Source organism: Coregonus clupeaformis, chromosome 11 (genome assembly GCF_020615455.1).
Source record: "Coregonus clupeaformis isolate EN_2021a chromosome 11, ASM2061545v1, whole genome shotgun sequence".
NCBI classification, from domain to species: domain Eukaryota; kingdom Metazoa; phylum Chordata; class Actinopteri; order Salmoniformes; family Salmonidae; genus Coregonus; species Coregonus clupeaformis.
In genome coordinates this window covers 51,280,345-51,308,088 of record NC_059202.1, presented here as the reverse complement: position 1 = coordinate 51,308,088, position 27,744 = coordinate 51,280,345, and the positions used below count along the sequence as shown (strand labels likewise).

Genomic DNA, 27,744 nt, shown 5'->3' with positions numbered 1-27,744 from the left:
GCCACTGTAAAATGTCACACAACACAGTGCCACAGATGTCTCAAGTTTTTAGCGAGCGTGCAATTGGCATGCTGACTACAGGAATGTCCACCAGAGCTGTTGCCTGATAATTTAATGTTAATTTCTCTACCATAAGCCGCCTCCAATTAGAGAATTTGGCAGTACGTCTAACCGGCCTCACCACCGCAGACCACATGTAACCATGCCAGCCCAGGACCTCCACATCCGGCTTCTTCACCTGCGGGATCGTCTGAGTGGGGGGGGCTATGCCAAGTGGGTGGGCCCATGGCTGCGCTCCTGCCCAGTCATGTGAAATCTATAGATTAGGGCCTAATGAATTTATTTAAATTGACTGATTTCCTTCTATGAACTGTAACTTAGTAAAATCTTTGAAATTGTTGCATGTTGCGCTTATAGTTTTGAAACTAACTATAACTTCCATTTACTCTGACTGTATCACACAACATATTTAACTTTCTGTTCATCAACTCTTATATCCTGCAATACCGAATTTAGAGTCAAGGAAGTACGAATGAAACAGAAACGGCAATTATGTGTGTGAGACATGTAAGTGTAGAAATCAATCCCCTCAACAGTCATCCTAACACATAACTGATTATTTCACATCTCTCTTTAGAAGCACACAGCCCCTATTTCCTCAGTTGACAGCTAAACGCTACAGTACCTCACTCACTCCATTCACCTTAATCGTACAGTGCACCACACAACTTTAGCCTTCTGTTCACTAACTCGCATATCCTGCCGTACAGTGCCCATCTTGTACCCCATTCAACTCTTGTTCAATTCTATCAGAAGTCATACAGGCCATTCCCCTTGACAGTCATCCTAATACATAATTAATTACATCACATCACTCTTCAAAAGCACACAGTAGGCACCTAGTGGGCACGCACGCACGCGCACGCGCGCACACACACACACACACACACACACACACACACACACACACACACACACACACACACACACACACACACACACACACACACACACACACACACACACACACACACACACACACACACACACACACACACACACAATGTTCTGGGTGCCTAATTGGAGCAGGAATGTAACCACAATAACTGCTTGTTTCACAGCTTCAGGTAAACAGGCTTAAAACTACGGTCTGCGATAGGTACATTCATTTTGGGAGTTTTAAAATAGCCATTGATGATATAGCTGTTGATACTTGAAGAATATCACCTATAAATGCTTCATGAGCTTAGTTCAACAGTCAAACCCCATCAGAACCCAAAATAAATATGTTATACTCCATAGTTTGTAAACAATGCCCATGGGAGGGCTCCTGTTTTGTTGATTTTTCAAATGAAGGGGTATGCCTTTAGGGGGAGAAAATGCTTGGTTTATCTTCTGGGAACACATGATTCCTCTATAATCACATTTAGAGTGAAACACATCGCAGTTAGTCGTAATTACAGTTCCACTGCTCCACTTTCTGAGAACAGATATAAATGGACATGTATTTTGTGTCTTGTTCAGAACTCCGTAGTGGAGAGCAGAAAGAAAGACTTACAGTGTGAAACAATGAGAAACAATGAGAAACAATGAGAAACAGGGAGAAACAGTGATAATTAGTGAGAAACTGTGAGAAACAGTGAGAAACAATGAGAAACAGTGAGAAACAGTGGGAAACAGTGAGAAACACTGAGGAAACAGTGAGAAACAGTGGGAAACAGTGAGAAACACTGAGGAAACAGTGAGAAACAGTGAGAAACAGTGAGAAACAGTGAGAAACAATGAGAAACAGTAAGAAACAGTGAGAAACAGTGAGAAACAGTGAGAAACAGTGAGAAACAGCAGAAGAGTAGGAGAGAAAGACTACAGGAAAAAAAAGAGGACTGAGCACGCCCCCATTCTCATCGACGGGGCTGTAGTGGAACAGGTTGAGAGCTTCAAGTTCCTTGGTGTCCACATCACCAACGAACTATCATGGTCCAAACACACCAAGACAGTCGTGAAGAGGGCACGACAAAGCCTATTCCCCCTCAGGAGACTAAAAAGATTTGGCATGGGTCCTCAGATCCTCAAAAAATTCTACAGCTGCACCATCGAGAGCATCCTGACTGGTTGCATCACCGCCTGGTATGGCAACTGCTTGGCCTCCGACCGCAAGGCACTACAGAGGGTAGTGCGTACGGCCCAGTACATCACTGGGGCAAAGCTTCCTGCCATCCAGGACCTCTATACCAGGCGGTGTCAGAGGAAGGCCCTCAAAATTGTCAAAGACTCCAGCCACCCTAGTCATAGACTGTTCTCTCTGCTACCGCACGGCAAGCGGTACCGGAGTGCCAAGTCTAGGTCCAAAAGACTTCTCAACAGCTTCTACCCCCAAGCCATAAGACTCCTGAACAGCTAATCATGGCTACCCGGACTATTTGCACTGCCCCCCCACCCCATCCTTTTTACGCTGCTGCTACACTTTAACTCTACCCACATGTACATATTACCTCAACTACCTCAACTACCTCAACTAGCCGGTGCCCCCGCACATTGACTCTGCAACGGTACCCCCCTGTATATATAGCCTCCCTACTGTCACTTTATTTTACTTCTGCTCTTTTTTTTCTCAACACTTTTTTTTGTTGTTGTTGTTTTATTTTTACTTTTTTTGTTTAAAATAAATGCACTGTTGGTTAAGGGCTGTAAGTAAGCATTTCACTGTAATGTCTGCACCTGTTGTATTCGGCGCATGTGACCAATAAAATTTGATTTGATTTGATTTGATTTGAAAGGCTGCCAATGAGAAACAGTGAGAAATCAGTAGAGACAGCAGAAGAGTAGGAGAGAAACATAATGCTGATGCTGTTTTGACATCCGTTCATGCGATAAAGAATCCAGTTAGCGGTCACAGCTAGTCCAGATCAGACATCACATCATCTAGCTACTGATCATTAGGAACATCTGGAGTCACACAAGGTGATCCCACTCTACTGAATAACTATCGGGCCCATATCTAAGTTTTCTATCCTGGCAAAGGTATTGGAGTCCCTAGTCAATAAGCAGCTTAAGGCCTACCTCCAGGAAAACAATATTTTGAGTGGTATGCAATCAGGTTTCAGGTCTGGCCACAGCACTGTCACAGCAACTTTGAAAGTTTGAATTATATTCACTGTGCCCTGGATAGAAAACTGCATTGTGTATCTGTGTTCATAGACTTGTCAAAGGCATTTGACACTGTGGACCACACTGTCTTGGTGCAGAGATTGAAGTGTGTTGGGAATACTGGTCATGCTCTGGACTGGTTTGTGAACTACCTGTGCTCGGGTGTGCTTCAAGGATACATTTTAGGTCCCCTGCTGTTTATTATCTATATCAACAACATATTGAGACAGGTGATGTATATTTTTATGCGGATGTCACTGTTTTCTATTCAAGAGGCAACATTTTGACTTTGGCTTCTGAAAAAGCTCAAACAGCTTTAAATACGATTTGAAGCTTGTTCTGAATTCCTCTAAAACAAAATGCATGATATTTTCCAATATTAAGTACTACCATGGAAGGACATTCTATAGAGCAAGTCAAAACGTACAAATATCTGGGAGTTTGGGTGGATGAGAAGTTAAGCTTCACCACCCATTTAGAGAACCTTGTCAGGAAACTCAAGCTGCTTATTGGGTTTTATTAATGGCACAAAGCTTGCTTTTTTTGCCTCCAGAAAGGAGTTGATTCATTGTACTTTTCTCTCCGTATTGGACTATGGTGATACTATATTGAACAAAAATATAAACTCATCATGCAACAGTTTCAAAGATGTTACTGAGTTACAGTTCATATAAGGAAATTAGTCAATTCAAATAAATTCATTAGGCCCTAATCTATGGATTTCACATGACTGGGATATGCATCTGTTGGACACAGATACCTTTAAAAAAGGTAGGATCGTGGATCAGAAAACCAGTCAGTATCTGGTGTGACCACCATTTGCCTCATGCAGTGCGACACATCTCCTTCACATAGAGTTAATCAGGCTGTTGATTGTGGCCTGTGGAATCTTGTACCACTCCTCTTCAATGGCTGTGCGAAGTTGCTTGATATTGGTGAGAACTAGAACATGCTGTCGTACACGTCGATCCAGAGCATCCCAAACATGCTCAATGTGTGACATGTCTGGTGAGTATGCAGGCCATGGAACAACTGGGATATTTTCAGCTTCCAGGAATTATGTACAGATCCTTGAATCATTGGGGCCGTGCATTATCATGCTGAAACATGAGCTGATGGCGGCGGATGAATGGCACGACAATGGGCCTTAGGATCTCGTCACGGTATCTCTGTGCATTCAAATTGCCGCTGATAAAATGCAATTGTGTTCATTGTCTGTAGCTTATACCTGCCCATACTATAACCCCACCACCATCATGGGGGACTCTGTTCACAACATTAACATCAGCAAACCGCTCGCCCACACGATGCCATACACGTGGTCTGCGGTTGTGAGGCCAATTGGACGTACTGCCAAATTCTCTAAAACGATGTTCTCTTATGGTAGAGAAATGAACATTAAATGATCTGGCAACAGCTCTGGTGGACATTCCTGCAGTCAGCATGCCAGTTGCACGCTCCCTCAAAACTGTGGCAATGTGTTGTGTGACAAAACTGCACATTTTAGAGTGGCCTTTTATTGTCCCCAGCACAAGGTGCACCTGTGTAATGATCATGCTGTTTAATCAGCTTCTTGATATGCCACACCTGTCAGATAGATGGATTATCTTGGCAAAGGAGAAATGCTCACTAACAGGGATGTAAACAAATTTGTGCACAAAAGTTTAGAGTAATAAGCTTTTTGTACGTATGGAACATTTTTGGGATCTTTTATTTCAGCTCAAAAAACATGGAATCAATACTTTACATGTTGCGTTTATATTTTTGTTCACTGTATTTATGTGCAAGCCTCAAGCTCTACACTGAAGGCTCTTGACTCACCATTGTGATCTCTACAGTGCTGTCGAGTGGACATCACTAGCAACACGCATGCTCAAACACTGGTACATTCTTATTTATAAGGCTATTTTAGGAAAACTGCCATTTTATCTATCCTCTCTTCTAGCTCTAAATGAAAACACATATAAGCGCAATTCTCAATCTTGTTTTATTCTAAGAGTCCTGAAAGTTTTAACCGAGCATGGAAAAAGGTCCTTAATTACTCAGCCCCCTGGTCTTGGAATTCCCTCTAAGCCAACCTTTAACACCAGGAGCGTCCCTGGAGGAGTTCAAAGGACAAATAGATGAACAGGTTTTTGAGATGTAGTTGTTTCTAGTTGTCATTAGTTTGCATTGCCTTATGTAAGGAAGCATGTTGTTTTACTTCACACACACGCCTGCATGCACATGAACACATCAACTGTTTCTTTGCTGTTGTATTTGTGCTGTTGTATTTGTGCTGTTGTCTTCTGTTGTCTTCTGTCTGTGTTGTCCTTTTTCTCTTCCATAGTTTTTTTGTATTTATTTATTTTTATCCCAGCCCCCATCCCACAGGAGGCCTTTTGCCTCTTGCCATCATTGTAAAAATAATTTGTTCTTAATTGACTAGCCTGGTTAAATAAAGGTTAAATATTTTTTTTGAAGGAATTAAGCCATCTAAAAATCATGAAGCCAAAGGCTGTCTGGTCTGCAGGTGCATGAAGGTTTCTGCCTTATGGCGCACCAAGTTTGAGAGTACACTACCGTTCAAAAGTTTGGGGTCACTTAGAAATGTCCTTGTTTTCCATGAAAACATACATTAAATTAGTTTGAATAGGAAATATAGCAAAATGCATAGGAAATGTACTCATTGACAAGGTTAGAAATAATGACTTTTAATAGAAATAATAATTGTGTCCTTCAAATGTTGCTTTTGTCAAAGAATCCTCAATTTGCAGCAATTACAGCCTTGCAGACCTTTTGCATTCTAGTTGTCAATTTGTTGAGGTAATCTGAAGAGATTTCACCCCACGCTTCCTGAAGCACCTCCCACAAGTTGGATTGGCTTGATGGGTACTTCTTACGTACCATACGGTGAAGCTGCTCCCACAACAGCTCAATAGGGTTGAGATCCGGTGACTGTGCTGGCCACTCCATTATAGACAGAATACCAGCTGACTGCTTCTTCCCTAAATAGTTATTGCATAGTTTGGAGCTGTGCTTTGGGTCATTGTCCTGTTGTAGGAGGAAATTGGATCCAATCAAGCGCCGTCCACAGGGTATGGCATGGCGTTGCAAAATGGAGTGATGGCCTTCCTTCTTCAAGATCCCTTTTACCCTGTACAAATCTCCCACTTTACCACCACCAAAGCACCCCCAGACCATCACATTGCCTACACCATGCTTGACAGATGGCATCAAGCACTCCTCCAGCATCTTTTAATTTGGTCTGCGTCTCACAAATGTTCTTCTTTGTGATCCGAACACCTCAAACTTCGATTCGTCTGTCCATAACACTTTTTTCCAATCTTGCTCTGTCCAGTGTCTGTGTTTTTTTATTTTATTTTTATTGGCCAGTCTGAGATATGGCTTTTTCTTTGCAACTCTGCCTAGAAGGTCAGCATCCCGGAGTCGCCTCTTCACTGTTGACGTTGAGACTGGTGTTTTGCGGGTACTATTTAATGAACCTGCCAGTTGAGGACCTGTCAGGCATCAGTTTCTCAAACTAGACACTCCGGGTCCTCCCACTCCTCTTTCTATTCTGGTTAGAGCCAGTTTGCGCTGTTCTGTGAAGGGAGTAGTACACAGCGTTGTACGAGATCTTCAGTTTCTTGGCAATTTCTCGCATGGAATAGCCTTCATTTCTCAGAACAAGAATAGACTGACGAATTTCAGAAGAAAGTGATATGGTTTCTGGCCATTTTGAGCCTGTCATCGAACCCACAATTGCTGATGCTCCAGATACTCAACTAGTCTCAAGAAGGCCAGTTTTATTGCTTCTTTAATCAGCACAACAGTTTTCAGCTGTGCTAACATAATTGCAAAATGTTTTTCTAATGATCAATTAGCCTTTTAAAATGATAAACTTGGATTAGCAAACACAACGTGCCATTGGAACACAGGACTGATGGTTGCTGATAATGGGCCTCTGTACGCCTATGTAGATATTCCATTAAAAATCAGCTGTTTCCAGCTACAATAGCCATTTACAACATTAACAATGTCTACACTGTATTTCGGATCAATTTGATGTTATTTTAATGGACAAAAAAATTGCTTTTCTTTCGAAAACAAGGACATTTCTAAGTGACCCCAAACTTATGAACGGTAGTGTATGTGTGTGTGCATGCATCTGTATGCATGAATGTGTGTGTATGTGCATGCTTTTATGTATGTATGCATGCATATCTGTCTGTATACATGTGTGAGTGTGTCACTGTGTTTATATGTGTCTCTACTATATGTTTATAATACATGTGTGCATGTGCATGTGTGTGTGTGTACTATATATATGTGTTTCTATGTATGAACAGTATGTATGCCATGGATACATCTTTGTGGCTGCCTGCATTATTCACATACCACCCGCTCCTGTCCCTGCTCTGAAGCGCTCTCTCTCTCTCTCTCTCTCTCTCTCTCTCTCTCTCTCTCTCTCTCTCTCTCTCTCTCTCTCTTTCTCTCTCTCTCTCTCTCTCTCTCTCTCTCTCTCTCTCTCTCTCTCTCTCTCTCTCTCTCTCTCTCTCTCTCTCTCTCTCTCTCTCTCTCTCTCTCTCTCTCTCTCTCTCTCTCTCTCTCTCTCTCTCACGCTCTCTCACGCTCTCTCACGCTCTCTCACGCTCTCTCACACTCTCTCATGGGCAGCACCATTGATTCCAACAGGGTCACCAGGATGGATCAGCCAATGAAGTTGGATGTCCCACCCAGTTGACTACAATAAAATGGTGGAATACGGCCTTTTGGCCACTAGAGGCCTCTATCATTCTCTATGGCTACAACCCATAGGAATCCCCAACCAGTTGACTACTTTGACTACTTTAAAATGGCGGAAGCATGGCGGAAGCCCTCAATGGCTCTGCCAATGCTATAATGGCTTTTTGGCCACTAGAGGCCTTTATCATTCTCTATGTATTGGTATGATCCAAAATTATGCTTTGGTTCTTTAAACCTATAAGAAGAGTTGGGGTGTGTGGCCTATTGGGGGCGTGGCTTTCCATTTGTTATTTTTGGCCACCCGTGAGAGTCAATATTGTAACCAGTTAATGTGAAAGTCTTATAAAAATAAAGTGTTTGGTGTCATTATTTCATGTTATGGAACCAACTTAATTTGTTTTATGTTATTTATTAGGTTTAACCAAAGGGGGAAAGTAAGTTGAGTGTTGAAAGAAATAGGTTGCAACTAGAAATATAGGTTTGTTAATAATCAAATACAACAGTTGGCATTGAATCATTTATTTGGTTTCAACAAATGTATATTTTTCAATTGAGAAAACCTAACTAATTTACTTGTAACCAGTTGATGCCATCTTTGTAGGTTGATCCAAAGAGTCATTTTTTACAGTGCTCCTCTCTCCTATTTTAGCATCAAAACCACAGAGGAGAAAGGTGAAGTGATATTCTCACATCATCACCATGGCTACCCAACCACCCACCCACCTCCACCACTAAGTCTAGGCTAGAGTGTATGGAATGTTTACATGCTAATGAGTCCACTGTTTCTGTTTACTATGTTTTTATTTACTGGATAAAAAGGTTCCATCCTCATCTACCCTGAGAGGTGCCCAGGTGTGCTCAATCCATTGCCCCTGGTGACCAAAGAACGTCAACAGCAACGCATCTCATCAGACCCATATGGTTTGTTAGGTCAACATCAGAGGAGAGGAGGATCACTTCAAACATAAAACAGAGAGGCTCTTAGATGAAATGGAGAGAACAAGAGAGAGATGGAGAGAGAGAGAAAGAGGAAGAGAGAGAGGGAGAGAGTGAGAGTAGAGACAGAGAGAGAGAGAGAGAGCGAGGGAATGAGAGAGAGTGAGTGAGTGAGTGAGTGAGAGAGTGAGAGAGAGAGAGAGAGAGAGAGAGAGAGAGAGAGAGAGAGAGAGAGAGAGAGAGAGAGAGAGAGAGAGAGAGAGAGAGAGAGAGAGAGGGGGGAATGAGAGAAAGTTAACTAACCTTAGTGTGTCATGGGGTAACGTTATCCCATTGCCACTTTGTGTTTATGACTCAAGTCACTCAAACCCCAGAGGAGAGAAAAGCAGTAGAGAAAGAGAGGGAAATAAAAGCGAAGTTGAAGAAACTACAGAACTGAACAGTGCAGTAACATTACAAAGGCACTGAAGAGAGAGTTTGGCTGATTTAATGAGCCTTGTGTAATTGAAATGGATAATCCGTGTTTGCTCTTTCAAAGGGAAGAATGGAAAGTGGATCAGAGGAATATAAATATTACAGAATGGGCCTCATTAGATGAGCATGAAGTGATATTCTCGCATCATCATAATGGCGACCCCCCCCCCACACACACACACATTCATATGCTAATGAGTCCACTGTTTTTGTTTACTATGTTTTTATTTCCTGGATAAAAAGGTTCCATCCTCATCTCATCTACCCTGAGAGGTGCCCAGGTGTGCTAGATTTGTTGGCCCTGGTTACCAAAGAGCGTCAACGGCAGAGGAGTGTAGGATCACTTCAAACATAAAACAGATATGCTCTCAGATGAAATGGAGAGAATGAGAGAGCAATGGAGAGCAATGGAGAGGGAGAGGTAGAGAGTGAGAGTGAGAGTGAGAGTGAGAGTGAGAGTGAGAGTGAGAGTGAGAGTAGAGAGAGAGAGAGAGAGAGAGAGAGAGAGAGAGAGAGAGAGAGAGAGAGAGAGAGAGAGAGAGAGAGAGAGAGAGAGAGAGAGAGAAAGAAAGAAAGAAAGAAAGAAAGAAAGAAAGAAAGAAAGAAAGAAAGAAAGAAAGAAAGAAAGAAAGAAAGAAAGAAAGAAAGAAAGAAAGAAAGAAAGAAAGAAAGAAAGAAAGAAAGAAAGAAAGAAAGAAAGAAAGAAATGAAGAAAGAAAGAAAGAAAGAAAGTAAGAAAGAAAGAAAGAAAGAAAGAGGGAGAGAAACAGAGATAAATTGATAAAGAGGGAATGAGAGAGAGAGAGAGAGAGAGAAAGAGAGGAAGAGAGATATAGAGAGAGTTAACTAACATGGGGTAACGTTATCCCATTGCCACTTTGTGTTTATGACTCAAGTCACTCAAACCCCAGAGGAGAGAAAAGCAGTAGAGAAAGAGAGGGAAATAAAAGCGAAGTTGAAGAAACTACAGAACTGAACAGTGCAGTAACATTACAGAGGCACTGAAGAGAGAGTTTGGCTGATTTAATGAGCCACTGTGTTTTTAAATGGTTGATACGTGTTTGCGCTTTCAAAGGGAAACAGGGTAAGTCGGTCAGAGGAATAGACATATTACAGAATGGGCCTCATTAGATGAGCATGCAAAAAGTGTGGTAGTGAGTGTGTATCTGTGTGTGTGTGAATGTGTGTGTGTGTGTGTTTGGTTTTAATATCCTTGTGGGGACCAGAAGTCCTCACAAGGATAGTAAAACAAGGAAAATTCGGACAAGTGGGGACATTTCGCCCGGTTCCCACAAGGAAAAGGCATTTTTAGGCATAGGTGTTAGGTTTAGGGTTAGAATTAGGGTTAGGGTTAAGGTTAGAATTAGGGTAAGGGTTAGGGGTTAAGGTTAGGGTTAGATTAAGGGAAAATATGATTTTGAATGGAAATCAATTGTTGGGTCCCCACAAGGATAGTAAAACAAACGTGTGTGTGTGTGTGTGTGTGTGTGTGTGTGTGTGTGTGTGTGTGTGTGTGTGTGTATGTGTGTGTGTGAATGAGTGAGTGAGTGTGTGTGTGTGTGTGTATGAGTGAATGTGTGTGAGTGAGTGAGTGAGTGAGTGAGTGAGTGAGTGAGTGAGTGAGTGAGTGAGTGAGTGAGTGAGTGAGTGAGTGAGTGAGTGAGTGAGTTGAGTGAGTGAGTGTGTGTCATTTCTATTATGAAATGCAGAGAGAACAAAGCAGAGAGACAAGGGATGTGGGAATACATGCTTTGATCAGAAATCTGCAGCTCCCACCTGATTGCATTCAGTATTCTCTAGAAATCTCATTTAAATTGTGAGGGAGAGAGGGAATACCGCTAAATAAGAGAGCGAGAGCGAGAGAGAGAGAGAGAGAGAGAGAGAGAGAGAGAGAGAGAGAGAGAGAGAGAGAGAGAGAGAGAGAGAGGCTTCAGAGCAAGGGCAGGAGTGGGAGGTATGTGAATAATGAAAAGCCTCCTACGCAGGCAGCCACAAAAACGTATCCATGGCATACATACTGTACATACATAGAAACACATATATATTGTACACACACTCACAGAAACACATGCACACAGAGAAAGACGTATTATAAACATATAGTAGAGACACATAAACACAGTGACACACTCACACGTATACAGACAGATGGGCATGCACGCATACATACACATACACATACAAGCAATGAGCAATGATGAGGGCAAGTTGACAACAACAAAGTCTTGCAGAAAGGAGAAGAGTAGCTAAGGCTTGAAAACAAACTAGAAAAAAAGGAAAGAGTCCCATGAGTTCACTATTATCCCTCCCTGTCCAGCTAGTCGAACTTTAAAGCAGAGATTTTTCCATTGTGTAACCAAAAGAGAAAAACATATGACATACTGAATATTTCAGGGACCTGCAGCACACTACCCTGAAAGCAGAGAGAGGGAAATCCAAACACACGGGTGCAGGCCTGAGAGAGGGAGAGGGCAGCCTGGGGGAGTTCTCAGCTGAGGGGCAAACAGCACTAGCACTGGATGAGGAGGAGAGGAGGAGAGGAGAGGAGGAGGAAAGGAGCACTGGAAAAGACTAGCGTCGTGACTCGTGTAGGTATTACGCCACCAGTTGGAAGACAGTGAAGGAGCAGAAGAGAGGAGAAGAGTGGAGAGGAGCATTGTGTGGGCAGTATGAACACTGGAGTCAGGTACCACTGTGTGTGGGCGATAAAGAGAGCGTAGGACTGCTGCTGAAAGAGAGAAGGGGCAGAGAGAGGGAAGAGTGGGTGATGGTGGGCACGACCAGCTCTCACAGTCTCTTGTCAGAATTAGACCTTCATCTATGTTTCTCAAACGTCAAATTTCAAAGTTGTTCCAAATGTCAAATATCAAAGTGTTAAAGGTTAAGTTCAGGCATTAACTCCAAATTGTTAAGGATACGCATTAACGGCGAATGGTTAAGGTAAGGGTTAAGGTTTGGGATAGGCTTAAAACAAAAATATCGAAAACATCTTTCTATCACTGGATTCAAACTTGCAACCTTTGGAAGCAGAAGGTAACAGCGCTCATTGTTGCCCCTAGTGGCCGGTTTCCACATCATCTCCCGATGTCCTCAGAAATGGATGGATGTCGAATAATGACTTGTATCACGGGTAACCTGGCTGGGTGGGCAAGTACGTGTGGGAGTAAGAGGTGGTGGGTGAGGATGGTGGGGTACACGATTCGCTCACGACTGCTGTATGTGCAGCTGTATGTGCTACTGTGTGCGTGGTGTGTGTGTGTGCAGGCCGTGCACTCTTGAGGGATGTGTGTCTAGTTTTGTTATGAGATGGTACTCTCTGTGCTGTATGTAGAATAAGCCCACAGCCAAAAAAAGATAATGAAGCAACACAACTCAGGGTGAATCCCCAGTCCTACAGTATATCCATACATTGACATGATAGTGTTATCAGCCTCCACTTCAGTTCTCATTTCTCTTTCAGCATTAGTTGTCAATCAAGGGTAAGAGGCACTTCAACACTAAACCTAAAAGGACACTATAAGGGAGCTTTTAACAGTAAGGTTCTAAAAGCAGGCCTCAAGTGAAACCATGGTGCAGTGATCAGTCTGGTTTGACCAGGCTAGTTAAATGCATGCCAAAGATGTGTCAGGCCTAAAGCTGATGACAGGAGAGAAGTCCCTGGGAGAGCTGAGATAACAGGAAGAGCCAATCCGGACCTGAGTCAGGATCCATCTTCCTCCTCTGGCTGACACTGAGACATTTTGAGTCCTCTGTTTGGGGTAACAAGAGACTTATGAGTTGCCCTTAGCATTATTAATTAAAGGTGAAGATGCATTTACACTCTAGTCAAGTCAATTTGACTTATTCCATTTAGCTAGTGGAGCAACGAGCCTTAACAACAGTGCATCTCCAGCAAACCCTGTTCTGGGTTCTGAGTCTGCATCCAAAGTAGAGGGTAAAACCCAAGGGTGATGTAAGGAGGAGGATACAAGTACAACTTAACCCACATTCAACTCTGCAGGCCCCAGTTCAGTCAAGAGACAACAACAAGACATGGAAGAACAGGAATCTCCAATCTGGCAAACTCAACGGTGGTCAAAAGGAGCAACAGGAACAGTTCAGTATCCAGCAGACAACAACAATAAGATTTGAACAGGAAGCTCCAACCCCAGCAGTGATCAAAAGGAGCTTGACCTGTGTCTCCTCTGATCCACTGTGTAACGAGTGTGTGTGTGTCCCTGTAACGTAGACACACAGACCTCCACTGAGACTGCCCATTCACTGCCCTACATACTTGGAAGCCCTGCAGCTCTTTCCTACATGGATAACAACAAACGCATTATTTGCATTCCTCTCAAAATGGGTACTATTACAGTGTTAATGTGCTGTTATACTTAGTTTTATGTGACAGTGACAGAAGGCCATTGTACATTATCTAATACATTTATTTTGTAGCCATTTAGCAGACGCTCTTATCCAGAGTAAATTACAATCAGTGCATTGTGTATCTAAAACGTAGTACGCATGAAGCTTTAGGTTGAACTGAACTGAGATTAAACAGAATATCAGCAGTCAGACATGGCACCTTCATAAAAAATGAATTTAAAAATAGAACTGGTTTCATTGTGTCCATATTCGCTTTACAGATCATTCAAGCAAGAGCTGATCAAGAAGCAACTGGTAAATGTTACATCACTAAACATGATTATTTAAAGAAACATCACATCATATCAAATCAAATCACAAACAGTCATTTTTATTGACTATTCACTTCTAAAGAGTGACAATATAGCATTTTGTAAAACTGTACTATTCTCCATCCATCAAACCTGATTCTGTAACATCACATAACATGAAATCACAGTCATCCTTAATAACTGACCATTCACTTCGACTGACTGCCCCTATAGAACCCTGTCCATATTATTTCCACTTCACCTGATCATTAAAACAGTCCATTCATACCTGATGCTGTGGTTGTGGTTGCACCATTAAATCTCCTGTAATCCCATAGATAGCACACAGTAACATCCACTCTGTCTCCTTTCTGCAGTCTCTCCTATCTGCAGTCCTGAAGCCTGACAACTGAGAGATGGAATGTAGCTCTCCTCTTATCTGATATGAAGAGAACAGACTAGCTAGCGCATCAATCTCTCTCCCCACCTCCTCTCCTCTCTTCTCCAACCACCTGACCACTTGTCCCCTCTCCACCTCCTCAGTTCAACAGCTCATCCCTCTCTCCTGTTAAGGAACATTCTCTGTCTTCCTCTGATTATACACTGACCATACAGACCGATACATACAAAGATATTATCATATCAGTTGAGTGTATCTGCTCTTGGACCTAGTGCTGTTGAAATATGTTATAGCACCATCACAGAAATACACACATACACACAGATATGCAAAAACACATGCAGATATGTACACATAAACACAGAGGCATCATGCCCATAGGGGGCACAGGTGCACGTGCCCCCTCAGATTTGTCCTGTTTTAAATGTAAATGTTTTTATTTTGTTGATGTTGTTTCTCTGTAATATTACTAGCCACCTAGCAATTTTATGAAGTTGGCTTTAACTAACCAAGATAGGTTCCCAATCTCCGAACCTCATAACTAGCTACCAAGAAGCCATTTCAGGATATCATTGAAGTTAGAGTAGCTAGCTTGTCTAATTATTTTAGCTGGTATGCTAGACTTGAGAAAAGCAAGCAATAAATAAATGTAAGACTCACATCCCTTTCGATCTTTTACCCAGATTTTAGCATAGATGAAGTGAAGCAAATTTGTGACTTATTTCAGGAAACTAGGCGTATGTCTCACGTCACTACTTCACAGGAGAGGCATTTGAACGTAAACATTCATTTTTTATCAAAATGCGCTTTTTAGCAGAAATGCGTTCTGGAACATGTGAACTTTCATGTGCCTTAATAACAAACTTGTATGCGATCTGTAAATATGAATACAATTGTTAAATTACGAGCCTAGTTGGTTTAGCCACGGAAAAAGACAGGAACCTTCCCACTAGCCATGATTGGCTGAGATAATAGATGGGCTGGACATGCCGAGAGATGAGTTTGGATTGGTCTGCCATGTAGCCACTTCTGTCTATAACAAGAGCTGCTCAGTATGTGTAGGTAATCCTTTCTAACGTGGCTTTTTTGAAAGATATAATGAAGAACTGCAAAAGTGTTGCTCTCCACTTTCTGTAGGACCGAGTTTTGAAATCAGTGGAATGCACGATGGAAGCAGAGTATGATAGCTAAGGAGATGGAGAAAATTCTGGCATTTGATTGCAAATATACAGAGGGAGTCAAAAAGAACACCTGTCTCCGGATTACATCTTCAAACTAAGAGCAACCATGGCATCCGTGACATAGAGGGAGAAGCGTTCATCCATGTATACGGGTAAGAGAGTCTAGCTAGCTACATTTTCAGATATTATACATTACTAATTTTGTCAGAAAGTCGTTTTCATTGCAAGTTAAAGCGTATTGTTAGCTAACTAGCTAACTTTAGCTGGCTGGCTCGCTAGCTAACGTTACGCTTATGATCTGTGTAGTAATATTATTTGTATCTCAGAGCCATTTGCATTGCTAGTTATAGCCTAATGTTAGCTATCCAGCAAACATTGAACCTAGTTGGTTAGCTACCTGCAGATTCATGCAGGGTAGTAACGTTATGAGTTGGGATTATGGTTCATTGTTTTTGCTAGATTGACATATATTAAATTCATTTCTAAACGGATGTGTTTATTGGTGTTAAAATACACCAGTTTTGTATTATTATTTATTATTTATTTTGGACCACCAGGCTGCTGATGTCATGCAGCCTGTAGTTTTTGTGTTTCTACTTTTTCATAAGGACAAGTTTGATGTCGGATGGCAATAAAATGTTCATGATGTCACTGTGACAACTGTCTACCGACATGTCGATTGACGTAGTATAACCCAGCCTTTAGTCTTGAAATCTTTGGTTGTTTAGTACACTACTGTACTCCTAAAGATATGGGTGGGGCTAAGGCTTAAGAGGATATGAACGATGCTGAATGGATGTAGACAAAGAAGAGCTCTCCAGTAGGTGTACCAAAACGTTCAAGGGCCATTTTCTCAAAAATGGGGTTACAAGTTGATCAACTTTCAAAGCAGAATTACTTTCCCATTGTTCCTCATCTGTAGTGTATGATATACAATTTTCTAGCTCTGAGTCTCTACTTGTAAAAAACACAATTTCAAATATTGCTACATAAGACCGAATCGAGCCAGTCGGTCACATTTGATAAGAAAAAAAAAAAAACACCAGTCAGGAGGATACAGACAGCTCAAGAGGTATGGTTAGATATTCAGAAAAATAAACATATTTTTGACATAGAATTAAGCATAATGATTATGGCTCTCGATTGTAGGAAAAAAGCTGTTTCAGGTGTTGAAAAATGCTAGATTCTCCGACTTCCAGACAGTGGGCCCTAGCCATCCTCATGGGACCACCCCCAGCCGCCCTCATGTACTTTGGGCCCCCTCAGATTTTTGGGGTGCATGATGCCTCCGCATAAATACATACACTCGTATACAGATCCTCAACAAACAATTTGCACACACTCATGAACACACACACACACACGCTGGCAACGAGTGCACAGACCTGTAGATTCCAGCACTTCCTCTATGAGTGGAGGTAATCGCAGTCCATCCATGACCTCCCTGCAGCTGCAGAGAGAGAGAGAACGAGAGAGAGAACAAAAGAGAGAGAGAAAGATAGAATGATAGGGGGGAGATAGAGAGTAGGCGAGATGGTCAGAGAACTCCTCCACACGCCCACCTCAGCTGCAGGCAGAGACGAAACACACAGAAAGAGCTGAAAGGCAGCTCAGCAGCAGGCAAGCACACACACACACACAAACAAACAGAAACACTACACACACATACACAGTCAATACCTCAGGAGTAGTGGAGAGTTCCAGGGAGCTGAAGCCTCTGCTCTCTTCTCGGTAGCGATGACGAGAGAGAATAGGGGAGAGAAGAGGGGAGGAGCAAAATGAAAGAAAAATATGCAGTTTTTCCAGACAACAACCTCTGTCTCTCTCTCTCTCTCTCTCTCTCTCTCTCCTTCCTTTTTTTCTACAACTGATTCCGCACAGTGGTGTGTGTGCCGAAGTTCTGAAAGCTTTTCCGCACTCCCTCTTGCTCTCTCCCGCTCACACACACACAGACCAACTGACAAATGTATACCTATAATGAGATTCCCCGGTCTGTGTTTCTCTCTCTCTCTCTTTCTCATGTTTACTGCTAATGAACGGCTCTCATTCTAAATACAGCGTCTCAAGTTTCCGCCCCCCCCCCTCTCCTCCTTCCTTTCTTTCTCTCATATCTGGCTGCTTATCTACGACTCTCTTTCTCACATATGGCTGCTTATCTACAACTCTCTTTCTCACATCTGGCTGCTTATCTACAACTCTCTTTCTCACATCTAGCTGCTTATCTACGACTCTCTTTCTCACATTTGGCTGCTTATCTACGACTCTCTTTCTCACATATGGCAGCTTGTGGCAACAAGCCAGAATCGTGCCGTGAGACAGTCTGAAAATATGACTCTAGAGGACTAGACGAGAAGATAGTAGAAGAGAAAAGAGGAGAGAGGGCTTAACCCCTCACTGGCCTCCCTCCCTCTCCAGAGGATGTTCATATCACAACACTGTCACAAAGCAGGAAGTGCTCACACATGAATCAACAAGCATGTTTTTATCTGAATGAGAAAAGTGTTCAAAACAACATGTTTTCCTATATCTGTACAGCGCTGAGAAACAAACATGTGCATGTGATGTGACAGAATAATAATAATAATAATAATAATAATAATATGCCATTTAGCAGACGCTTTTATCCAAAGCGACTTACAGTCATGTGTGCCTGGCTGTAAATGTGTGTATATGTGTGTGTGTGCGTGCGAGAGAGAGAGAGAGAGAGAGAGAGAGAGAGAGAGAGAGAGAGAGAGAGAGAGAGAGAGAGAGAGAGAGAGAGAGAGAGAGAGAGAGAGAGAGAGAGAGAGAGAGAGAGAGAGAGAGAGAGAGAGAGAGAGAGAGACAGAGAGACAGAGAGACAGAGAGACAGAGAGAGAGAGCTAAGGACAGAAAAAAAGATCCAAGAGTCAATGAGACAAGGAAATTCAACAACAGACAGAAAGATTGATGTCTCTTTAGAACCAGTTTCATCAGTTCCACGTGTCTGTTTCCTCAAACAGATGTACCGACAGATGAGGAAGTGGTTGCCACAGACACACACAGGGGCAGTTTGGTAAAACTAATCCCGTCCGAATTGTCCACTGAAAAAACGGACATGCTGGGGTAATTATTACATAACCAACGTTCTATAGTAATACTAGTCCCGTGCAAATAGGGCTTAAGATGCATCACTGTGCAAATATATAATTACCATAGCAATACTATGCACCAGACGAGCTAAACCACTTCTATGCTCGCTTCGAGGCAAGCAACACTGAAGCATGCATGAGAGCACCAGCTGTTCCGGACGACTATGTGATCACGCTCTCCGTTGCCGATGTGAGTAAGACTTTTAAGCAAGTCAACATTCACAAGGCCGCTGGGCCAGACGGATTACCAGGGCGTGTACTCCGAGCATGTGCTGACCAACTGGCAAGTGTCTTCACTGACATTTTCAACATGTCCCTGACCGAGTCTGTAATACCAACATGTTTCAAGCAGACCACCATAGTCCCCGTGCCCAAGAACTCTAAGATAACCTGCCTAAATGACTACCGACCCGTGGCACTGACGTCTGTAGCCATGAAGTGCTTTGAAAGACTGGTCATGGCTCACATCAACAGCATAATCCCAGAAACCCTAGACCCACTCCAATTTGCATACCGCCCCAACAGATCCACAGATGATGCAATCTCTATCGCACTCCACACTGCCCTTTCCCACCTGGACAAGAGGAACACCTACGTGAGAATGCTATTCATTGACTACAGCTCAGCATTCAACACCATAGTGCCCTCTAAGCTCATCACTAAGCTAAGGATCCTGGGACTAAACACCTCCCTCTGCAACTGGATCCTGGACTTCCTGACGGGCCGCCCCCAGGTGGTAAGGGTAGGTAACAACACATCTGCCACACTGATCCTCAACACGGGGGGCCCCTCAGGGGTGCGTGCTCAGTCCCCCTCCTGTACTCTCTGTTCACCCATGACTGCATGGCCAGGCACGACTCCAACACCATCATTAAGTTTGCCGACGACACAACAGTGGTAGGCCTGATCACCGACAACGATGAGACAGCCTATAGGGAGGAGGTCAGAGATCTGGCCGTGTGGTGCCAGGACAACAACCTCTCCCCTCAACGTGACCAAGACAAAGGAGATGATTGTGGACTACAGGAAAAAAAAGAGGACTGAGCACGCCCCCATTCTCATCGACGGGGCTGTAGTGGAACAGGTTGAGAGCTTCAAGTTCCTTGGTGTCCACATCACCAACGAACTATCATGGTCCAAGCACACCAAGACAGTCGTGAAGAGGGCACGACAAAGCCTATTCCCCTCAGGAGACTAAAAGATTTGGCATGGGTCCTCAGATCCTCAAAAAATTCTACAGCTGCACCATCGAGAGCATCCTGACTGGTTGCATCACCGCCTGGTATGGCAACTGCTTGGCCTCTGACCGCAAGGCACTACAGAGGGTAGTGCGTACGGCCCAGTACATCACTGGGGCAAAGCTCCCTGCCATCCAAGACCTCTATACCAGGCGGTGTCAGAGGAAGGCCCCTCAAAATTGTCAAAGACTCCAGCCACCCTAGTCATAGACTGTTCTCTCTGCTACCGCGACGGCAAGCGGTTCCGGAGTGCCAAGTCTAGGTCCAAAAGACTTCTCAACAGCTTCTACCCACAAGCCATAAGACTCCTGAACAGCTAATCATGGCTACCCGGACTATTTGCACTGCCCCCCACCCCATCCTTTTTACGCTGCTGCTACTCTGTTAAGTATTTATGCATAGTCACTTTAACTCTACCCACATGTACATATTACCTCAACTACCTCAACTAGCCGGTGCCCCCGCACATTGACTCTGCACCGTTACCCCCCTGTATATATAGCCTCCCTACTGTCACTTTATTTTACTTCTGCTCTTTGTTTTTCTCAACACTTTTTTTTTGTTGTTGTTTTATTCTTACTTTTTTTTTTTTTTGTTGTTTAAAATAAACGCACTGTTGGTTAAGGGCTGTAAGTAAGCATTTCACTGTAATGTCTGCACTTGTTGTATTCGGCGCATGTGACCAATAAAATTTGATTTGATTTGATTTGATCACAAATACCATGCCAGCCATATTGAATGAACTGTCAAATTGTCATGGTCTGAGGGGCTTTCATGGGTTGAACAGCCGCAACCACAGCATTGGCATGAGACGTTAGGCAATAATATGCATCACAAATACTACGTCAGCCATATTGGGTGTATCCATGAATGTACTGTTAGATTGTCATGGTCTGAGGGGCTTTTCCTGCTCTATTTCTACTTCTGAACAGCCACAGACACAGCAGGACCAGGGGACTGAGGGGAGGTTAGGAATGTTGACTTCATGCTGTGGGAGTCAGTCATTCTCAGAGAGAAGAGAACTTGTTTGTCCTGGAAGGCCAAGAGAATATTCCCAGAGAGAATGTTCCCATTATGAGGTCATAAGGAGGGGAAATAGTTCTCCTCGCATCCTCTCAGCCAAACATACTGTGGTCTTTGTTTTGTCTATGTGTTTTAGCATGCAGAGATGATGATGGAATGTATAGTTTGTATGGTTTGTTTAAGTGATAATGCCCGATAAGCCGGTGTTTGGAGGATATATTGGCACGGTTGTTGTTAGGCCCAAAATTAAGTCGAGGGCCAGCAAACCGAGCCAATATATCATCTAGGGCATTATCACTTTTATACAACGGGTTACCAACCTATTCAATTAATGATTTACATTTTTTCATTAAAAACATTATTTTGATGAATTTCTTCATACTATTTCATCCTTCCACAAGATATAGTCCCGACACAAATCTAGGGTTGCTACCCATGCCGGCTGGTCGTTCGTTCTATTGGTTCGGTTGCCAGAGACGTGACCCAGTCTTTCAGTCTTTTTGTTCTGTATCCATGGACACGACCCAGTCGTTCATTCTAAATGTTCCATTGCCATACTGGCTGGCAACGTTCTTCTCTCTTGCTTGCTAGCTAGCCAACTACGGCTAACTTACAGTCACGTCAAACGTCAAAAAGAATAACAACAGTAGCGGCATTTGCATTTGTTTAAGCTGTTTTCTAGTGACATTTATTTGGATACATCCATAACAATGAGCTAATGAGGCGCGATTTCGCCTGGCATAGAAAATGTGCTCTCTTGTCAGGACACTGTTGTTCAGAGGAGCTAGCCAACAACACAGCTAACACAATCACTTCAAACACTGAAGCTGTAAAGACTGCAAACTAGCTGCACTTCATTTCGCTTTACCTTTTTTTAATTGACATTTCTTTGTATATATTCAAAAAATGATGCCAGCTGATTCATGATTTTGACTGGCTGAGAAACGCTTTCTGCCTGTCTGTCTCGTCCCGACTCCCGACCCCAACACGTTCATTACTATGGGACAGCTGGAGATCGAATTTGAATATTGAAACTATGTTGCAAAGGTCGGAGAGACAAACAGCAAGGTTTATATAAATCTCCGCTGTTGAAAACGTAATGTTAGTCTAAAAGAAATGTGAGATAATGTCTAGATGCTTTTTATAGTGGAGATCAAGTTTATAATTTGTCTGGCTGGGCTGATGAGACAGTGGATTGCACAGTCAGATGGAACAGACTAAATAGGCATTTTAACATCATAGATTTAGCCGGTGGCAACTTGTGGAATAGACACCAGCTGGAATGCGCTTTTAAACAATCAGCATTCAGGATTAGACCCACCCGTTGTATAATAACAGACAGACACTCAGTGCTCTTTCCTATGAAGAATGTCCATGGCCTATTCAACATGGCGAACAATCAGATTCCATTAATATAATTCCATAAACCACCATTCCAGGACTGAATTGATATAAGCACAGGAAATATTGACCATGAACATCGGTGTGACATGCTGTTGCCTCTGAGTTCCCCTGGATACATGATGTTAGACTAGTGGGCTATTTATTTACACCCGCACAATCAACTTATTTTATATGGAACGAGTGTAATCATATATAAAATAAACTTTTCACAAAATTACATTAGCTAATACATGTAATCCAACCTTTGGGGTTCAATACTATAGTGATGCACATTTACCTAACATACAATCTACTGCTTAGGAAAACTGTGCTGCTGATGCTGCTACGTTTTACCTTCAAGCATAGCTGTGGAGATGGATGGTTGCTAAGCAACTAAAGCAGCAAATCTGAGGTGCCTTTGAATTAGAGGATTTTAAAGAAGTGCTTGGCTAGGTTATGTAACAATTCGGGGACCGTACTGATCAAATACATCCACAGAAAACAGAATTTGATATATGTGTTTAGTTGAGGAAGATCGCTATGATCCTTGTGATCTTGTGAAATGTAAATCTTGCATGGTCACTCACAAATACATACACTATATGCACAAAAGTATGTGGACACCCCTTCAAATGGGTGGTTTCAGCTATTTCAGCCACACCCGTTGCTGACAGGTGTATAAAATCGAGCACACAGCCATCCAATCTCCATAGACAAACATTGGCAGTAGAATGGCCTTACTGAAGAGTTCAGTGACTTGCTAGAGCTGCCCCGGACAACGGTAAGTGCTGTTATTGTGAAATGGAAACGTCTAGGAACAACAACGGCTCAGCCGCAAAGTGGTAGGCCACACAAGCTCACAGAACGGGTCCGCCGAGTGCTGAAGCGCGTAATAATCGCAACACTCACTACGAGTTCCAAACTGCCTCTGGAAGCGACGTCAGCACAATAACTGTTCGTCGGGAGCTTCATGAAACAGGTTTCCATGTTTCCAAGCCTAAGATCACCATGCGCAATGCCAAGTGTCAGCTAGAGTGGTGTAAAGCTCGCCGCTATTGGACTCTGGAGCAGTGGAAACGCGTTCTCTGGAGTGATGAATCACGCTTCACCATCTGGCAGTCCAACGGAATAATCTGGGTTTGGCGGATGCCAGGAGAATGCTACCTGCCACAATACATAGTGCCAACTGTAAAGTTTGGTGGAGGAGCAATAATGGTCTGGGGCTGTTTTTCATGGTTCGGGCTAGGCCCCTTAGTTCCAGTGAAGGAAAATCTTAACGCTACAGCATGCAATGACATTCTAGACGATTCAGCGCTTCCAACTTTGTGGCAACAGTTTGGGGAAGGCCCTTTCCTGTTTCAGCATGACAATGATCCCATGCACAAAGCAAAGTCCGTACAGAAATGGTTTGTCGAGATAGGTGTGAAAGAACTTGACTGGCCTACTAAGAGCCCTGACCTCAACCCCATCGAATACCTTTGGAATTAATTGGAAAGCCAACTGCGAGCCAGGCCTAATCGCCCAACATCAGTGCCCAACTTCACTAATGGTCTTGTGGCTGAATGGAAGCAAGTCCCCGCAGCAATGTTCCAACATCTAGTGGAAAGCCTTCCCAGAAGAGTGGAGGCTGTTATAGCAGCAAAGGGGGGAACAACTCCATATTAATGCCCATGATTTTGGAATTAGATGTTCGACGAGCAGGTGTCCACATACCTTTGGTCATGTAGTGTATATTGTAGGGTTAAATGTCTTGTAGTGTGTACAACAATTTGTTTATGTGTTTCAAAGTGCATTGATACATTGTATGATATTGAATAAAACCGGGATAAACTTTGTTATAATAGAGGGCGAGGTGAAGATAAACATGTGCTGTTGCTATGACAGCATCAACAGGAAATAGGAAGGGTCTTATACTGCCAGAGCAGTTTAAATAATTGCCTGAAAGTTGGTTGGCGAGGTCATAACTTTCCCATCTGAGAAATAAACACACACGCACACACACACATACTTACGTACACATACGTACACATACACACACATTAATTAAGGGATGGCATTGATGTAACATCAAATAATGATTTTGATTTGACAATGATTTTGCACACGGTCTAAACTTTCTCTATGCAAAAATAATCTCACCCTCACCCCCTTCGCCTCCAGCAGCCCTTTTCAGTGCCCACTTCCCTGTCCCATCCCTTGCTGTGGTCACCATGCCAACCTGAGGAGGCTCTCCAGCCCCTCTGCTCTGCTTTGCGGCTTCGTCCCAAATTGCACCCTATTTCCTATATAGTGCACTAATTTTCAACAGGGCCCATAGGATCTGGTCAAAAGTAGTGCACTATATAGGGAATAGGGTGCCTTTTGGGATGTATCCTCTGTGTGTGTCTGTAGAGAATTGATGAAGTCCCAGGATAATTACTAGCTCATTATGAAGCAGAGCCCAGTTAATAGGCTGCAGCCACACACACACACACACAATCAGATGGGAAGCAATGAATAGAAAACACTCAACGATGAGGTTACATACAAAGACAGCTCTCTCTCTCTCTCTCTCTCTCTCTCTCTCTCTCTCTCATAATAAACACAGCTTTACAGAAAACAGATTGGAGAGAATTGAGAAACTATTGCCCCCCATTTATACCCACTACTACATCTCTTAATCCCTGTGTTCCAGCTCGTAGTCATAGCCATGCTCTCTGTGTGTCATACACATCTATTTTCCCCTAGAGGCCTTAGCTGCTCCAAAAAGCCAGCCAGAGCTGGTCCACCCACACAACACACACAAACACAAAATCTTGTACAGCTAACTTTGTGGGGACATACAATTCAGTTCCATTGAAAATACTATTTTCCCTAACCCCTAACCCTAACCCTAACCGTAACCCAAAAACCTAACCCTAACCCTAGCTCCTAACCCTAACCCTAAAACTATCCCTATCTCCTAACCCTAAACCTAATTCTAACCTTAACACTAATTCTAACCTTAACCATACACTCCCTAGAAATAGCATTTGACCTCGTGAGGACCAACAAAATGTCCCCAGTTGGTCATTTTTCTCTTGGTTTCTTGTGGGGACTTCTGGTCCACACACACACACACACACACACACACACACACACACACACACACAGAGAGAGTCTGGCTGGCTCTGTTCTAAACTCCAACCTCCCAGTCTATGGCTCCCATACCTCATACAGTAAGATAGAGCTAATACGTGGGTTCCAGTGATCCACACAGTCAGATACAGCTAGCTACAGTATCTTATTTTCATATTTTACTTTCTATCAATCTAGAGATAGAACATTGTACACATAGATGTTTTTATCTCTATGCATGTACAGTTGAAGTCGGAAGTTTACATACACCTTAGCTAAATACATTTAAACTCAGTTTTTCACAATTCCTGACATTTAATCCTAGTAAAAATTCCCTGTCTTAGGTCAGTTAGGATCACCACTTTATTTTAAGAATGTGAAATGTCAGAATAATAGTAGACAGAATGATTTATTTCAGCTTTTATTTCTTTCATCACATTCCCAGTGGGTCAGAAGTTTACATACACTCAATTAGTATTTGGTAGCATTGCCTTTTAATTGTTTAATTTGGGTCAAATGTTTCGGGTAGCCGTCCACACGCTTTTTCAGTTCTGCCCACAAATGTTCTATTGGATTGAGGTCAGGGCTTTGTGATGGCCACTCCAATACCTTGACTTTGTTGTCCTTAAGCCATTTTGCGACAACTTTGGAAGTATGCTTGGGGTCATTGTCCATTTGGAAGACCCATTTGCGACAAGCTTTAACTTCCTGACTGATGTCTTGAGATGTTGCTTCAATATATCCACATAATTTTCCTTCCTAATGATGCCATCTATTTTGTGAAGCGCACCAGTCCCTCCTGCAGCAAAGCACCCCCACAGCATGATGCTGCCACCCCCGTGCTTCATGGTTGGGATGGTGTTCTTCGGCTTGCAAGAATCCCCCTTTTTCCTCCAAACATAACGATGGTCATTATGGCCAAACAGTTATATTTTTGTTTCATCAGACCAGAGGACATTTCTCCAAAAAGTACGATCTTTGTCCTGATGTGCAGTTGCAAACCGTAGTCTGCCTTTTTTATGGCGGTTTTGGAGCAGTGGCTTCTTCCTTGCTGAGCGGCCTTTCAGGTTATGTCGATATATAGGACTTGTTTTACTGTGGAAATCTTTTCGCACCAAAGTACGTTCATCTCTAGGAGACAGAACGCGTCTCCTTCCTGAGCGGTATGACGGCTGCGTGTTCCCATGGTGTTTATACTTGTGTACTATTGTTTGTATAGATGAACGTGGTACCTTCAGGCGTTTGGAAATTACTCCCAAGGATGAACCAGAATTGTGGAGGTCTACAGGTTTTTTTTCTGAGGTCTTGGCTGATTTCTTTTGATTTTCCCATGATGTCAAGCAAAGAGGCACTGAGTTTGAAGGTAGGCCTTGAAATACATCCACAGGTACACCTCCAATTGACTCAAATGATGTCAATTAGCCTATCAGAAGCTTCTAAAGCCATGACATCATTTTCTGGAATTTTCCAAGCTGTTTAAAGGCACAGTCAACTTAGTGTATGTAAACTTCTGACCCACTGGAATTGTGATACAGTGAATTATAAGTGAAATAATCTGTCTGTAAACAATTGTTGGAAAAATTACTTGTGTCATGCACAAAGTAGATGTCGTAACCGACTTGCCAAAACTATTGTTTGTTAACAAGAAATTTGTGGAGTGGTTGAAATACGAGTTTTAATGACTCCAACCTAAGTGTATGTAAACTTCCTCATTCCTTCTCTCTCTCTCTGCACTTTTTCCTGGCATGCAGGGAGTCACAAAGTCAGTCACGCAGGCTCAACCATACAAACACACACGGCACTGCCAGATAGGTGACCCACATTGCAGAGGCAGAGGAAATTATTTTCCCCCCAGCCAGGCTAAGCAGCATCTCTTTCTATGAACATCAACACTACCCTATAAACCCATGGATGGCAGCCCTGTTGGAGACAACACATACAGAGAGAGAAAGAGGGGTAATTCTAGCCATAGTTACACTGGAATCGATCCATGGATGGACAGACAGACAGACCTCGATTCACTGCAGTGTGGGATGGAAACTAGACAGGAGAGAGTTTAGTGGAGGAGTCATGTCATGAAATATCATGGCCAGTCGAGGCCGCTGTTGAATTGTTTAGGTAACTATTCGTCAGGATCTATGATGAAGCACTTACGCCCCCTTGTGGTGATAGTACAGACCTGGCCAGTTGACAGCTCAACTTTATTAACGGAAAAACCTCAGACATGAATGAACTACTAATTACTTTATTTCATTAGTTCATTCATTATTTTGACCATTACTGTCATCCACACCACTAAGGTGGTATTCCTGACTTTTTTTCAAACGCAAATATCTGACAGGCAAGGACAAAATATCCAAACTCACTCAAATA

The 27,744-nt window shown here is 42.9% G+C and overlaps 1 protein-coding gene across 4 annotated transcripts in view; it reads right to left on the bottom strand.

The window, feature by feature from the left end:
* LOC121577087 (coiled-coil domain-containing protein 136) overlaps window positions 1–17,470 on the bottom strand; it is a 64,835-nt gene extending 47,365 nt beyond the window's left edge. For 2 of the 4 annotated variants that reach the window (XR_006002562.1, XM_045223582.1), the window contains exons 1-2: window positions 17,202–17,469; window positions 16,907–16,971 (exon numbers count right to left, since the gene is read on the bottom strand). Coding sequence is in view for 2 of the 4 variants with exons in the window: in XM_045223582.1 (XP_045079517.1) it covers window positions 16,907–16,958 (52 nt within the window). In the remaining 2 variants the exon portion in view is untranslated. Of the gene's footprint in view, window positions 1–14,229; window positions 14,380–16,906; window positions 16,972–17,201 lie in introns of those variants that run through there. The other 2 variants (XM_041890857.2, XM_041890858.2) reach the window with 2 other exon arrangements.
* Between the last annotated feature and the right edge of the window lie 10,274 nt (window positions 17,471–27,744).